At 35.6% G+C, this 16818-nt stretch overlaps 1 protein-coding gene across 3 annotated transcripts in view; it reads left to right on the top strand.

Annotated features, from left to right (window-relative positions):
* LOC138707819 (tetratricopeptide repeat protein 39B-like) overlaps positions 1-16818 on the top strand; it is a 68521-nt gene that overhangs the window by 36116 nt on the left and 15587 nt on the right. For all 3 annotated transcript variants that reach the window (XM_069837764.1, XM_069837765.1, XM_069837766.1), the window contains 6 exons: positions 1578-1710; positions 4863-4962; positions 8019-8084; positions 10827-10994; positions 15977-16140; positions 16247-16408. In XM_069837764.1, the coding sequence (XP_069693865.1) occupies positions 1578-1710; positions 4863-4962; positions 8019-8084; positions 10827-10994; positions 15977-16140; positions 16247-16408 (793 nt within the window). The remainder of the gene's footprint in view (positions 1-1577; positions 1711-4862; positions 4963-8018; positions 8085-10826; positions 10995-15976; positions 16141-16246; positions 16409-16818) is intronic.

The following is a 16818-nucleotide window of genomic DNA, read 5'->3' as shown; positions in this document are numbered from 1 at the left end:
GTGAATGTCATGTGATCCCATGGCAAACCCTTGGCCTCATCTCGTTAAGTACCATCTAGTTGTCATAACTTTCACCAATGCTAGATAAGAGCACAGTAGGTACAGCATCGTTAAATAAACAAAAAGAAAAAGTAGAATTTACTGTTTTCTAAAATAGAATGAAATTTGTCAGCTTTGGCTTACATAGGAATTGAAGTGAAGATGTTGATGTTGCATGAAATTCGAAGTTTTAATCAGTTAATCACACCTATAGCATGATTATTTGATCATTGTTTATATGGTGCTTTGTTTATTCTCTTAAGTCAAGTGTCATGTTGTGTTGACCCAATGTAATGAGATTCATATCTTGCCAGGTTATAAATAGATGGAAAAAAAGCAATGTGTCATCTCCAACTTACGCATGCGCAAACTACTTTATTTGGGCTACCTCATTGCAGTTAATATAAGCACTGTTAATCATAATTCCATACTAGCTTATTATGAATTTTCATTTCCAATAGTTCTTATCTAATTCATATATATTTTTGCAACAGAATCATTATAAATGTTTTTTTTTTTCAATTACTATGTTTACTGTACCCAAACAACAATAGATGAAACTGCAAAGTAGTTTTAACAGTATTTAGTACTTCAGAATTTTTTATGTTTTGTTTACATTTGCTGAAATATACAATTTTTTAAATTATTTTGGTGAACATTTACAATAATTTAGCTTAACAACAAATTTCAATTGACACTAACTTGGTTGTTAGATGATACACATTCTTGCTCTTTTGCACTGTTATAATGCTTTTCACATGACTTAGTTCATATATCTCAGCTTCTTCGTGGCTACAATATTTTATCTGGATGCATGTAATATTTCACTTATCATAACTAACATCAACTGAGACTTAACATTACAACTAGGCAACATTGCTTAAGAATGAAAGGCTCGTGTTGCTCTGGATGGCTCTCCATTAACTAAGTTGCATGAAAGGGGTATAGTTTTGTGCTCTAACATATCATTTGAATTTTTAGACACATTTCCACAGTATGTACCATTTCGTTTACTACATATTCTAAACACAACCTTATCCACAATTCCTTGCCCATTCAAATAATCAAATAAATTGCCAACACTACTAAATTTAAACTTCCTACAACTAAATTCGAACGAAACATAGCAATTACCAAATAAAACACAAGATTATGTATTTCACGATGTGGGGGAACAATTATTAGTGACTAGTATGTCAGACTGCGACAAAATAGATTAATTTTATGTCCTTCTTACGAAGCAGTTTAAGCAACAATTTGTTTAGTGTTGCTGATTGTTTTAAACAGTACGATATCATGTGTGTGTGTTTGTGTATGTGCGTGTGAAGTGGAATCCCGCAATTTTTGTTTAACATGGATCATATTTCCATATCTTTTTAATTGACGAAGACCCAGGCGAAGATCCAGGCAGTGTGGCATGCCCCTTGCTTACACATCTATGAAATCCAACAAATGAGAGAGAAAGGAATTTTAATATAATTCATTATGGTATATGAGTAATATCTCAGTCTTCTGTAATATTTTCCTTTCTTTTCCAGAGGAAATTCATGCAGAATTATGTTATGCTGAAGCATTGTTGCTGAAGTCCATGCTCACATTTGTGGAGGATGAAACCCTTGTTAGTTTCATTAAAGCTGGGCTAAAGATTCGTTCGTGTTTTAATTCTTACAAGTAAGTCCAACATTAATAAAGATTGGTTATGGAAAGAACTTTTTTGTGTGACATTATGAAATATTTATATATTACGCCCCAAGTTAAATTTGCATCCCATGAATGCAAGAGATGAGCGCTAGTAGCTCTAATTGCTCTAGTTGTTAGTATACAACCTACTGTTTCGTCTGTGAGTGAGGTCATGTTACAAGAGATAATGCAACGAGTGAGATAATATATATAATGTGTGTAAGAAATCGGTGCATAATATTAACACTTTCTCAATATTTATACGGGTACAACACTTCCAGCACCTTCTATACACCTGTATTCACCACTATCTCATACAACTCGCTGGCACGAACAGTAAATAAGTCTTCGTCAGCTAAGTATTTACTCATAGGTCACAAAGGCTAGAAGGAGAGGGAACATTGATTCACATTCTGTCTGGATGCAGATTTAACTTCGGTGCATAATATTTGCATATTAGTTTATATGAGAGTTGTACGAAAAATAATACACAAAATATTGTTATTATGTAACATTTTATTTTTCTATTTCACTTTACTAACATTGTTCAAAACAGTTCGTTTGGAGACAACTGATGACTTCTCATTGTTATGGTAACTGTGGAATGCCATTTAATTCTCTTCTCGAATGAGCTCTCACTGCTGCATTCAGTGCATCTACTATAGGAAGACATTGGTCCTAGATTGGATTGTTAAGCTAGAAGGAAAAGTCATAATCAGGTGGTCTCCTATCCAGGTTGTAGACTATGTAAAACATTATTTCCCATTTGTAATATGCTATAATATCCTTCAAAGTCTGGGTGATGTGTTGTCTTGCATTGTCATCAAGAACCAACACACACTGTTTCAGTAACTGTCGTCTGTTCTAGCAAATATTTGGGCATTATTTCTTACTCAGAAATGTTGTATAGTAACCAGAATGCTTTCTGTGACACTGAGACCTTCAATAGGTCATGCCATAATGCCATTTGACTATTCACTGTTTTTGACGAAATTCTGAGGGATGTGAAGACACATGTTTCTGCAGCTAATTGTGATTTCAGTTCAGGTTCAAAGTCACAAATCCATGTCTCATCAATAGCAGCAGTAATATGTATCAAGAATATATCACCTTTTCGATAGCAACAGAATAACAAAGGTGCTATTCCTTTTAGTTTTGCTTTCTGTTCATCTAGCACTATATCGCACTCCCAGTAAAATAGTGTCGTAACTCGAAAATAATTGCGATTCGTAAAGATATGCTATTTCCTAATAAAATACTGCTGTAAAAATATTTTAATAATTAGATACCAAAACCTTTTATAATTTTTATTTTATTATTAGAATTTCATACCTCCAACTAGTAAAACAGCGTTGTAAATAATTTACGAAAGTAGTACGTGATTTTCGATGTACAACAGTATTTCACTGGAGTGCGATATGAGGAACTTACCAAGCAGAGACCTCTCTCTTTTCAAAGGATTTCTTTAAAATATTGTATACTGATGATTTGAATATTCAAGATTTTCTGGATAACACTTCACATGTCATATGTCTGTTTTCGTCCAAAATACTGACAACAATGTAGGCTGAAGTGTAGTGTATAGATAATGGTCTGCCAGATTGCGTGTTATCAACTACAGCATTACAGTCCCAAAGGTATTTGGGAACCGGGATTCAATCCCAATGGTCGGCTATTCTAACTTGGGCTTCGTGATTTCCCAAGTCTTCCAAGACCAATAGTGGGATAGTACCAATTACAAAAGTGCACAACCCACTTCCTACCCCATCCTATAACTCTTATATTTGGACAATAGTCAACTGTGTTATAAAAAACTTGACATTTCCCCATTACAGTGCATATCTCTTTCTTGTCACTCACATGGATAATAATCTCAACTGGGATATGCAATTCACAGAAAACTGCAGAAAAATATGGTTCATTATCCATGTGCTAAAAAGAATAAATGTTCATCTTCCCTCTTGTTTAAAAAAGTCCCTTGTGCAAATGCTTGTATTGTCCTATTTAGACTATGCTGACATTTTACTGACTGATCTTTCCAGCGACAACAAAACAAAACTTCAACATGCTCATAATTTGTGTGTAGGCCTATGTTTTGTATGCAGTGTTTGCAAGTATGATCATATTACCTCATCCCTGGAAGCAGTAGGTTGACTTAAACTAGATAAGTGAAGAAATTTACATTCACTTCTCCTTCTTTTCGAAATCTTGAACTCCTCAATTTCTTCGTACCTGTCATCTCACTTCATATATCTTTCTTCCCATCATAATCTGAACATATGTTCTCGCCACGAAACAATACTGACAATACCATCCCATCGCACTTCCTCGTACTCATCATCATTTACTTACTGTAGCTACAATTTTTGTCACATTCAGAAGAAATTACCCTTCATGATTAGAATCTCTGACCTTAGTGGTTGGAGAAAGTTAAAGATTGAAATATCTGCTGTTGTGATGGGGTTCTAGAAGTGTAATTTTTGTGGCTCATTATATAAATTTGTGTAGTACTTTCCAAAAATGTTTATTTTGTTTTGCAGTGGAGAGCCCCAAATATCGTTCACAATTTATCTGATGTCTTATTTCAGTGTATAATGTTACTATTTGTTTATAGTACAGCGAGATTTTATATGAGATTTTACTCATTTTATATGTAAATGTTTAACATACCTTCTATTTTATGTAACACAACTTCCATTGTATTGTTTTCTCATTTCTTCCCACCCTTACTGCCACTATTTTAAAATTAAAAAGTTACACTCTAATGTGTTAATTTTGATCACTCACAATTCTACATATCGACACATTGTGTTAGCCTAGATCACATATAGGTTTCTCATTCCTGTGTTAAAATCGGTTGCACTTTGAAGAGAACAACCGCCAGGATCGCCACCCGTCCACCATAAACGAACACAAGATGGCAGTACAGTCGCTAATGCAATTCAAATGGGAGTTATGACGTGACTCCTTATATAACAACTAGATGGCAGCATAGTAAACCTGACAAACGTTGTTACTGTCAAAGCCTATAACGCAGAGCAATCTGGGTATATATGATCTAGGGTGTTAGTGTTTTAAGAGTGTTCTGCATGTTCAGTAGTAAAATGACATTGATAATATTTATTCATTCCCTACATTTTCAGGGAATGCAGCAACATTTTACATCAACGCAACTGGAGTGATGAAAGCCATAAAGTACATTTTGAGAGTGGTGTCAGAATGGGAATTGGAGCATTTAATCTTGTAAGTATATTTCATAATTCAAATCTATGGCCTGTATTGACAACCAGATACCACTGAACAGAATATCGAAAACTGCAAAAGTGAAAACATTGTACTCAGTGAAGAAATTTCGTAAGATTTACACTGGATGAAATTATATTTATGGAGAAAAATTTGACTGAAAAATAAAGTTACTGCCTCTATTATGCTATTTGCTTTAACTTAGGATAGTATTGATTGCAAATTTTTCCATCAAATTTGGGAAACAAGATAAGTATGGACCTCTAGTGAGGGAAAATGTGTTTGCCTCAATGTTTGGAGCATTTTGAGTGCATCTAAACATGAATGAAATTGTTTTCTCAGAATTTTTCCAAGTGATGAGTCTTGTTTGAATTTCCCGATTAACATTTTAACAGTCTCGAGATATTTGAAACCTGTTACATATGTATGTATCACATATGAAACAAAATATAGTGCGCAAATTTTATTTTCTTATTGCTAAGTAGAACTTTCACTGTCTGCAGCTGTGCTGCTGGATTCCATTATGTGACCCACAAGATAATCTTTTAACAGCGATGGGCAAATGCTGAACCACTTAATAAGCAACCTGCAGAACCATAAAACGCCAAGTAGTTCAGAACGAACTGATACATGGAGACATGAACAGACAATGATTGCAATGGCGGATTGCTGATTTTTAGATAAATACTGATTACGGTTTATGTGTAGTTTAGACCGCAGTAAACAAATAATACAAAATAACATTTTATTACTTTCTTTTGCATTTACAATTATTTCGTCAAAATCTGGGTTTATTCAGATAAAGCTATTTTTAATTGTGCCAACAGATGTTCGTCAGTCAAACGAGATCTATACTTTGACATACAATCACGTCCATTACATGTGTCATTAGTATTTTTGAACATAAAAGGCAAAGTGCATTGTCTCCTTTGGGAACGCAGTAAACTGTTCTTCACCATGAAATTTGCGTTTATATATAGGCTTTGAATGTGCTATGTCGACTTTCCAACTGGAATTGTGTCGCTGCCCAACACTGACTGCTATTCAGGTTATGAACACTGAACTCCCGCATTGCCTCTCTTGTCCTTTGCTGGAATGTCAAGAACCACTTCTGGTTCGTAAACCATAAATGCCCATCCATGTCTTATAAGTATCTCTTTACTGTCACTCATCATTACTACTAATTGTTATTACATTAAAACTAAAAAATGGAATATATCACTTTACTTAAAAACGTTCTATATGAAGTGTTACACTGACGTGAGAAACTCTCGCGCTTTATAGTAAACTTAGAAATATCCATTCCAATCATACAATCATTACAAAATAAATTCTAGGCGTGTTTGCCTGCAGATTTGGAGTTATGCCTGATCGTGTTGGGTTGAGTCTTTCTTTTGCTGGTTACCTGGTTGGGTTATTCTGATATTTTTCCAGCTATAAAGTGAATGTCAGGTAATTACACGGTGAACCCTTGGCCTCAAGTCACCAACTACTATCTTACTGTCACCAATTCTCTCAATGTTAATAACCTAGTTATTGATACAGTGTCGTTAAATAACCGATTAAATGTAAAGCAAAAGAAATTCTCACTCGTACTGACTGCCAAACTCGTGGGAAACTTAACTTAATTCCAGGGGAACTGGATAAGACAAATTCTTTTGTATTTGCCCTGTGTTAGTTCATTGTTGTCTCAGACCTTTATTTTGGTCAGTGTACACAACATGAGGTGTGTAAAGTACGAGGCGCATCCAGGAAGTAAGTTTCCCTATTAAAAAAAAAACACACACTTTCAGGAAAACATTTATTTATGCATTGGTGGCATAGTGGATCTCTGGTCAGGACGAAATTCAAACAGACACTGTCGGTACGGAAAGTGATGTGCATGGTTGTCTGGGACAGGAAGGGTATTCTGCTCATTGACTTCCTTCCAAGAGGTGAAACAGTGAACGCTGACCGTTACTGTGAAACACCGCGAAAATTGCGATGTGCCATTCAAAACAAGAGGCGTGGAATGCTTACTGCAGGTGTTGTGCTCCTCCATGACAATGCTCGTCCACATATGGCTTGGCGCACAGCAGCTGTTTTGACGGAATTTGGCAGGGAGTTGTTTGATCATCCACCCTACAATCCTGATCTTGCTCCCAGCGATTTTCACGTTTTCTTGCACCTCAAGAAATTCCTGTCCTCCGGTGAGCATTTTGGCAATGACGAAGAGCTGAAGACGTCTGTCACACGCTAGTTCCATTCACAGGCGGCAGAGTTCTACGACAGAGGGATACAAAAGTTGATCCCACGATACGACAAGCGTCTCAATTCTGATGGTGGCTATGTTGAAAAATAGCTGAAACATTGCTGTACCTGTTGCCAATAAATGTTTTCCTGAAAGTGTGTGTTCTTTTTTTTTTTTTTAAAATAGGGAAACTTGCTTTCTGGATGCGCCTCGTACATAAGAATCTCTCATATCTGGCAACTATGGGACATAGCCAGTGCCAGATAACCGATTTTGCTGGTTAATTTGAAAATAATTTTGTAGATTATTGAAAGATATACAGTATATTGGTATGCTCGTTCAGAGATCTGCTATCTTGCAACTTCTGTTTCCAAACCTGCCTAAATCATTAACTGGTTATCTCGGAAGCTTTATGAGCTGAAGCCATGAATTAGCTGTTCTGCCACTTTCTGAGTAGGCAAGAAATAACATATTACTCACGTAATATCTGTGTACCCAAAAGCATCATATAACATTCAAGTTTTGTGATAACGTCACATTCAGTATGCATATTGCACATCCATATAGCATATAACAGAAATCTCAGGAGACAACACAGGTTCCTGTCCACTTTAAAAATGGCGGCTTTGAAATAAGCTTCATATGGCTACAGTTTCAACAGATTGGCATCATAAAATGCGAATAGGTAATTTGTTAAACAATTATCCAGCAAAATCTTGTATCCGGAACTTTCCTGGTCCCATTGGTGCTGGTTAAGAGGGATTCTGCTGTACTAAGTATAGAGTCAAGTAGAAAGTGTTAAATTTCATGGTGTTTTCTTTTTCAGATGATTTCATTACTACCTGCCCGTGTCATAAAGCTATTGGAATTCATTGGATTTTCTGGAAGTAAAGTGAGTTTTGAATTAAAGTGCTATATCAAAATTTAATTTCTTTGGTACATGTGTGCAGTTAATATATAATAATTTATGATTTATGTTTTTGAGTAGATTATAACTGAAAGGAATGTATTTTGCTTTCGGTTGAACTGTAGATGATCGCTCTTGTTTTACCGTGTGTGCTTCTTTATATTAGAGTAGTTACGATGCTTGTGACTAGAGGTGGGAATTATGGATTCAAATCCAGCTCAGAGTGTTGACAATAAAAATTCTTACCATGACTTTCTTCAGAATGAAAGTAAAGTTGGTAACCCCAATGTTGTAGGTAAAAGAATCTTGTTCTAGAATCCAAGTGCTCCAGAAAAAATTTAACCGAACATTTCTCTCTGACATCAAACCTCTGTTCTCCTATTCATCATCCTTGCCAATTATTTTTTAATTTGGAGTAAAATATTCCCCTTTGCAAGTGGCCCCGCGTGAAAAATGGAATTCTTCACACCGGCAGATTTCAGGAAAGTACAAATAACATCTCCAGTGTGTAATACGGATGTGCCATGCTTGAAAACACTCACCTACAATAAACAACTCTATCTTTATTATAACACACTAGTGTTTGCTTAACAACGGGATTAGGGCAGACACATGCAGTGATTTTGCTGTTATGGAGTTACCACATCTTTCTGTCTTATCTTATCTTACTGCATTTTCGTGTGTATAGGCCACACTTACGAAATATTGAGGTGTCCGCTGCACTTGAGGTAATTAAAACATTGTTACTTTCACTTCCAATCTTTCTCATGTAATGAACAATGGATACCTCCTACCACATAGTTAGCAACCCCTATCTGTTCCATGTGATCCTGTTACATGAACGACATGAGCTCGGGAGTTTACACCATTGCCAAATTTCTCAATACGTCTGTCTTTGTCTTATTCCTACTGCAAGTACATAATGGATTTTTTTTCTTCCAGATTATTGTTTCAGAATTCTGTGTTGTGGCTTATACATGCATGCAACCATTACACGCAAAAATACGGTACTTTATCCTTTACAAAATGCATACAAGACTGACATGACAGTCATTCATAAGAAGTGGCAACATAGTATTACTTAGAAGACATAATACACCCACAGTCAATTATATGCCTCTTTTGTGCTCCTTGATGACATTGAAGATTCTGCTTTTTTTTTTATCCTAAGCACATTCTCTTATTAATATCTAGAGTTGTTGATTATAGGCAAAGACTTTTTAAACGCTGTATAAACTATACTGTTGAATTCACCCCATAATTGTGTTCTAAGGAACACCAAAACTTCTGCTGTCGAAAGATATATGTATTAAGTAAAACACCTAATAACTGGTTCTTACTTCAGTCAGTGTGCATCCATCACTTGTTGTTGCAAGCAAATTGATTTGTCTACTCGCATATTTCTGAGTAATGTGGTGCACAACATTATAACAGTAATCACATTTGTAATTCCTTGCAAGTTTAAGAGTGTACATCAGTGGCAAAAAAAAAACAGATCGACCCTTGTAGCTGATTTCAGAGCCTTGTTCACTCCAGAGCATGATAGACTGGTAACTAAGACTTTCGTGGTTTGAATCCTGCCTGGGAAGGAAACTTTTTTCTGTTCCTTATTCAAATTTATTCCCAATATTTTTCGATTGCTGGTAAAATTCATGTTCTGGGAATAATAAGTTAATTAAGTAGTAAAATATCGCTTCAATCGAAAAGTATTGCGAATAAATTTGAATAAGGAACAAAAAAAAAGTTTCCTTCCCAGGCAGGATTCGAACCACGAAAGTCTTAGTTACCAGTCTGTTGTGCTCTGGAGTGAACAAGGCTATCAGCTACAAGGGTCGGTCCGGTTATTTTTGCCACTACTGTACATAAAATTGGACTGGTGTAAAAGTTTGGATCTGAACTTACCAGGCGCATATTATAATATCTATTGCTGTATTAGAGTAGTATATTGTCAATGTTCATTGTAAAATGACAATCACTTGTCATACCAGTCAGTATACATATTATTTTTCATTTGCACTTGGTGGTCGAGTAGTTGTCTATCTTGCCGCCATTTGACCTTAGCGGGTTCTGACCTGACTTAGGATGTGTGTTCGTACTATGTATGATGTCATTCTGTAAATTCAGTGTTTTTATTGCAAGTTACGATTTTGATTAACTGAGCTACTTCATAACTAAACTCTATGCAGGCTGCAGGCAGTGGAATTCAAGGATGGTACAATTTTTACATGGTTCCTTTGGGAGGGGATGGAAAGGAAAGGGAAGGGAAGGGGAAAGGAGAGAGGAGAGTTGGGTGTCCTATAGCATAGATTTACAGCATATAAAATAACTCTGTACCTGAATGAGAAGGCTACATAAAAAGACTGTACCAATAAATTGTCACTGGCATAAAAGTAAGTTCTCCTATTCATCATTATTATATTTTATCCTATTATTTGATTTATTTTGCCATTTTAGAAATTTTAGAAAAGGAATTATTTGCTGACAGTGTAGTAGAATTTCACAAAGTTCCTAGATGTGTTTACCATGTGGAGTTATTAAAAATAAAAAAACTAACCACTTCATTATATAATCATTTCTCAGATATTGTATTTTCCATTAGGACCTTTATAATGTTTTATGTACTGAATACTGGTACTTATTTACAATAATTATTGCAGAATATTTGTTACTGTACTTATATAAGATTTACAGTCCACTAAAAATTATCTGGTTTGTGTCTCTTTTCAGGAAGTTGGATTACAAGAGCTTGAAATTGGCTACAGACTGCATCACAGCATACGTCAAGTCTTGTGTGTGATGACTTTGCTTGGATATCATCTTATTGTGGTCTATGTTCTTAGTCATACTGATGGGGACTTGGTCTTTTGTGATGAAATACTGAAGAATCAACTTCAGGTTTCTAGCTTCATTTTATCTAGAGTTGCTATAAAGCATTAACTTTTATTGATTAAGAATATACCGTGTCTTTGTGAAGTTTACTGACTAACTTTCGGAGGTGGTTCTGGACACAAAAACTATGAAACAATTTCATATACAAGTTTACATATATTTAAACTTTAGCATTGTAGAGTACTGGGTCTTGCAACGAGTGTTAATACCTTATTGAGAATGCTGCAGATGAGATGTTGGAACAGTGATGAACTACTTCAATACAAACCTTGACTGTTGATGCAATCAGATATTCCTGGAGTTGGAGAAATGGTTGAACATGCTTCAGCAATACTCTTGCAAATTTTTTTCGACATCATTTTCTGGGGCAGCATAAATTAAATATTGAAACGTCCCAACAAAGGATTAAGATCTGGTGAATGCCAAAACCAGTGGTATTCTCTAGAAATTAGAGGAAAGGCTGAAGTGAGAAATAGTAATTTGCCGAAAGCCGCAATACATTTCATGTTATTGAAGATTAACAAATTGCGTGGATTTTAAATTATTATTATTATTATTACGGGTAGCTCAGTTGGTAGAGCAGCTCGCTACGGACTGGAAGGCTCAGGGTTCGATCCCAGGTGGTGACAGGATTTTTTCTCGTTGCCAAACTTTCAGAATGGCCCCGAGGTTCACTCAGCCTCCTATAAAATTGAGTATCGGGCCTTTCCTGGGTGTAAAAGGTGGTCAGAGCATGGTGCCGACCACACCACCTTACTCTAGTGCCGAGGTCATGGAAAGCATGGGGCTCTACCTCCATGCCCCCCAAGTGCCTTCATGGCATGTTACTGGGCTACCTTTACCTTTTACCTTTTTGTTGTTATTATTATTATTATTATTATTATTATTATTATTATTATTATTATTATTATTATTATTATTATTATTATTATTTCATTATAAAGTAACAGAACTAACACATGTTACTGGTATTTTGAAGTTCAAGGCCGGACTCTGCTATCCTTCTGCAAAATCATATTAATATGAGTAGGTTGATTTGTTGTTTATTTCACCTGTACTCTGTTTTGAATTGGAAATTTAGAAAATGAAGTGTCACATATGGCTAGAAGGCACTTTTTAACAATCTCCGCATCTATAAATGGCTTAATTTCTGCTGTGTAGTATGATGCTTTTGTTGTCAGTTCGTTTCAATGTACAGTGGAATACATTACTTTCTGTTCAGATATTACGGGCATATTTTTTAACATTTTTAGTTTTTCTCTCCTTAATTGAGAATGTTTTGGACTCATTATCAAAATTTGAATGCACGCTATTTTAATGTCCAAGATATAATAAGAGGTTTTGGCTAATACGTACATCTATTCTCAGGCAGTTCATCTCACTTGACGACATGTCAGAGGAAGAACAATTGTTTGTATACATCTGAAGTCTGATTATTGATATGTCACTAGTCAGCGATGTATGCGATGGAGGGGAAAAGAAACTGGCCACCGTACCTCATTATTTCGTGGCTTAGTTCCCTCATGAATGATGCCTTATTGATGTCACGTATGAGGTTCCTATCTGTCTTTGGACAGTTGAATAAACAACATAATAAGCACATACACATGACACTACCTTTTTTAAAGAAAACAAATATGTCATTGTTGAAAACCTTCACTGGCAGTAATGATGCAGGGTGACCTAAGTTTTCTCCATTTCAATCACTATTTGTTGAAAGGGCGGAAGTCAAAAAATGCAAATTTTACAGGATAGACAAAAACTGTCAAGGACATCCGCACTTTTAACATAAATTATAAAATGCTATGTTGTATTTTAACCATTTTTACTGGGTGTTTTAAAGTTCTTTTAACATAAATTGAAGTACGGCCCCGAACAACGCTGTATAGCACATTTTTTTAAGATTTTGAGTTTTTAATGGAACATCAATTTATAGCACACCCTGGAATGTCGAATATCCGTCCCCAAGTGGCAGTAATAGTCAGACATTTCAACCACTTCAGTGGAACAATGATGCATAGCAAACAAGATGACGGACGCAGGCAGTATGCATGTTTCACCAAGCGATCTAAACCGTCTCAATATGTCGAGAAAACGCAAAATTAACATGTCTCGGTAGAATGATATCAAACGGAAGAAGCTACGGGCCTCTGGAAAGCCATACAAAACCGGGAAAGGCAAAGAGGTGCCTGGAAAACTCCTTCCAAATAAGATGAGTGTAACAACGCTGTATAGTGTTATTCTTACTGCAGTACACAAAATTTTCGGTCGCCTGATTGTGTAGTTTGTGTACCATTGTTCCAACCACCCAACACAACACAAGCAAGCTACATTTCGAGCAATGGTACACAGACTACTCAACATACCAATGAACCAACATGACTACGAAGAAGAGCTAAACACAATCAAATACATAGCACAAGAAAACGGAACAACCCCAACATAAGAGACAACATAATAAGAAAAACAAAATATAATCACAAAAAACATGAGAATACAACATAAACACAAGAACACAAAAAAATACATCACACTAACATATGAAAACAAAAAACACACACAAAATAGCAACCTCATTCAAGAAATTAAATTACAACATCGCATACAGGAAAAATAATACTCTACAAAAACACACAACACACAAACAAACAAATACAACCATACAGGCGTATACAAACTCAAATGCAACATCTGCAACAACTTCTACATAGAACAGACAGGCAGATCATTTCAAACACCTTACAAAGAACACATCACAGCCATAACAAAATTACAAAACACTTCCACATATGCAGAACACATCACAAATGCTAACCACACCTACAGAGACATCAACACAGACATGGAAATTCTACACATCCAACCAAAAAGCCAGAATCTAAACACACTAGAACAACACGAAATATACAGACACACAAAACACATCCAAACGAAATTCTCAACACACAACTCAATTTCAGAACAGACACACTCTTTGACTCCACATTACACTACACAAACACACCCCCACAGGAAACACAAACAAAAGGCGCCAAGACCAGCAATAACCAGTTCTGAAGATGGCCGATGGCAGGCTGAAACATGTTAACAAGGTAATATAAAATGTAACACAAAAAAGACAAGTTATACGTTTTCAAAGTGATATAGTGTTAAAAGTTGTGTAATCAAGATGTAAAAAGTAATTACGGTATTTACATGCTACAGAACCTTAAAGTGTTATAATGTGCCTGTTTCCTTGATATACGAATTAAATTATTGTTTATTTTCATGATAGTATTGTTTTATGTCTCTACTGTAAAAAATGGAAAATATTCTATACAGCGTTGTTCGGGGTTATACTTCAATTGTTGCGTCTATAGTAAGAAAACACATTTCGATAAAAAATTAATTTTGAAAAAAATGTGACTTCCACCCTTTTAACAAATAGTGATTCATTTGCACATTATTACAGAAATTAAAAAAATATATTTCACAGAGGAAGAGTACTGTAGTAAAAGTAATATTAGTTCAAGAGCCACAATAAATGTCTCTGAGAGCTGCATGTGGCCTGCAGTTCGTGTAATGAGTGTTATTAAAGTAGCAACGAACATTTTGTAGGAAATGAGCCTTTGCCCTGTCATACATTTTCAGCTTTATGTCATATAGAAAAAAGAACAGATTTAGTTGGAAAACCACGAACATGGCAACATGGTTCCAGTGGTGATACTATATTATCATATTTGGTTCCAGCACACAAGCCAACACGAATATTTTGAGATGCTGAATGTTTCATGCTATGGAATTGTTCTTCATAAATTCGACTTGTTGCACCAACATTACACATGTCTGCCACTTCTGCATTTGTGTAATTCATCTTGTCGACAGGAGATAGCACACAATACACTATGTATGAAATAACTAACCCAGTGAAATCACCAGTTTCATTAATAATCAAAATGTATATATATTGCATGTGTAAAATGGGGCATTGCACTTAAACCGTATGATTTTTGTTTACTCTCTTTCTCTCTAGCCGCCCTTCCCTCTCCTCCCATCTTCCCCTCATCTCTCTCCCTCTCGCTTTATCCCTCCCTCTCCTACCTCGTTCCCCCCTCTCTCTCTCCCCCCACTCACACACACTCACACTCACAGTTTTCCATTGCTTTGTGTCTAGAACCACCTGCCAAAGAAGTTTGTCATAGTATTTCACAGATACTCTGTAGTCAGTTGTAGTGACATAACCAGTTGCTAATGAAAACATAGTATGACCAGTGCTGTAGTTGAAAAAATAAAATATTGGAACTCTGCTATTTCAGAAGCCCCAGAGTTGTGCTTCATCAGTCGTTTCCTGTATTATTTATACTGGAACTGTGACACCCTAATAATATTTTTACTGGAACTGCATTCCGGCCCAACTACAGCACTGAGTATGACTTGTATCATAAATACATTACCAAGAATATGGATTTGATTTTTGGAAGCAGTTCCTGCATTCCAGATCATAGTGGCTTGCTGAAGCTGATGAACAAAAATTGAATAATAGCTACTGCTAACTCCAGTAAGGCGATTTGAGTACCAATTAATAGTCTTAGTAATTTAAAATTTAAAGATGGTCCTGTATAATTCTAATGTTCTAGGGAACAAGTTGCTTTGCCTCTTGAAAAGCAAATAAACCGAAAATGATTTTACTGTTTAAGCATTTAATTTGAAATGCAAAGAACAATTGCATTATTCTTTATTTAGCTATGATTCTCGAAAACTTGTAAAAAATCATATTATTTGTATATCTCAGTAGACTTGCACATTTTTTAGGAATATGACATTTCCCTCTTCATTTTCTTGCTGCCGGTACTTTCTCTTACATTTCTGTTGACCCATAGAGGAAAATTAAGATTATGCTTCTAGGAAATTTTGAGAGTTGCATAGGAATGGCTCAGCAATCATTATAATAAAATTATTCTTTTTTCGGAATTGCAATTCAGAGCTAATGAGTTCATTTATTTTTCCAGCTATACCCTCAGGGAGTTTGGTTCCTCTTCTTTAAAGGGCGTTTGGAGTTCATGAAAGGCAACATTGATGATTCCATAGAGTGGTATATAAAGTCTTGGCAATCTCAAAACATGTGGCCTCAATTTCATCATCTTTGTTTCTGGGAGTTGATTTGGACGAATAGGTAACTTCTTGATAAGTCTTTAATTATTAGAATTTACGTCCAATTAGATGTTTTAGTATTATTGTTAACCTGTTTCCAAACTCAAGGCACTTGTTTGATTCTGCAGTGTAAAACAGCAGTGGCGAGAAGCAAGCAACTATGCTGATCGCCTACTTCATGAGAGTCGGTGGTCACGGACAATTTACAGCTATCAGAAAGCTGCTATGCTTTCTATGCTTGGAGACGATCTCTCATTGGATGAACGAACTGAAATTGAGAGCCTCATGAGGCAAGTATCTCTTCATGTAACGTATCACTGATAGAGATTTATTTCTCCTTTGTTTTTTGTGTATGTATTGAAAGACATAAAAATTTTGGAGATTTTAATATGCATAAAATTTAGTATTAGATGTGGTTACAGAAATGTCATATCACACTTCTTGTGTTAGAATTCTTTTTTGTACAGTGGCAGGGCCCTTAAATTTCCATTAGTCTCTTCAACTCTATAAGCGTGTTCATAGATATTTCTAGTGCTGAGAAGCATAGATCTCTTAGTTCGTCAGAGATTCTCCAGAATGAAACACAGGCACTCGAATGAATGAATGAATGAATGAATTGTGGTGGTGATGATGGAGAATTGTTTAGATATCACAAGGGAACCGGAATACCCTGTGTTGCCAACATAAGTTAAGAGTGTTG

Source organism: Periplaneta americana, chromosome 10 (assembly GCF_040183065.1).
Source record: "Periplaneta americana isolate PAMFEO1 chromosome 10, P.americana_PAMFEO1_priV1, whole genome shotgun sequence".
NCBI lineage: Eukaryota > Metazoa > Arthropoda > Insecta > Blattodea > Blattidae > Periplaneta > Periplaneta americana.
This window is presented reverse-complemented; position numbering and strand designations above follow the sequence as displayed.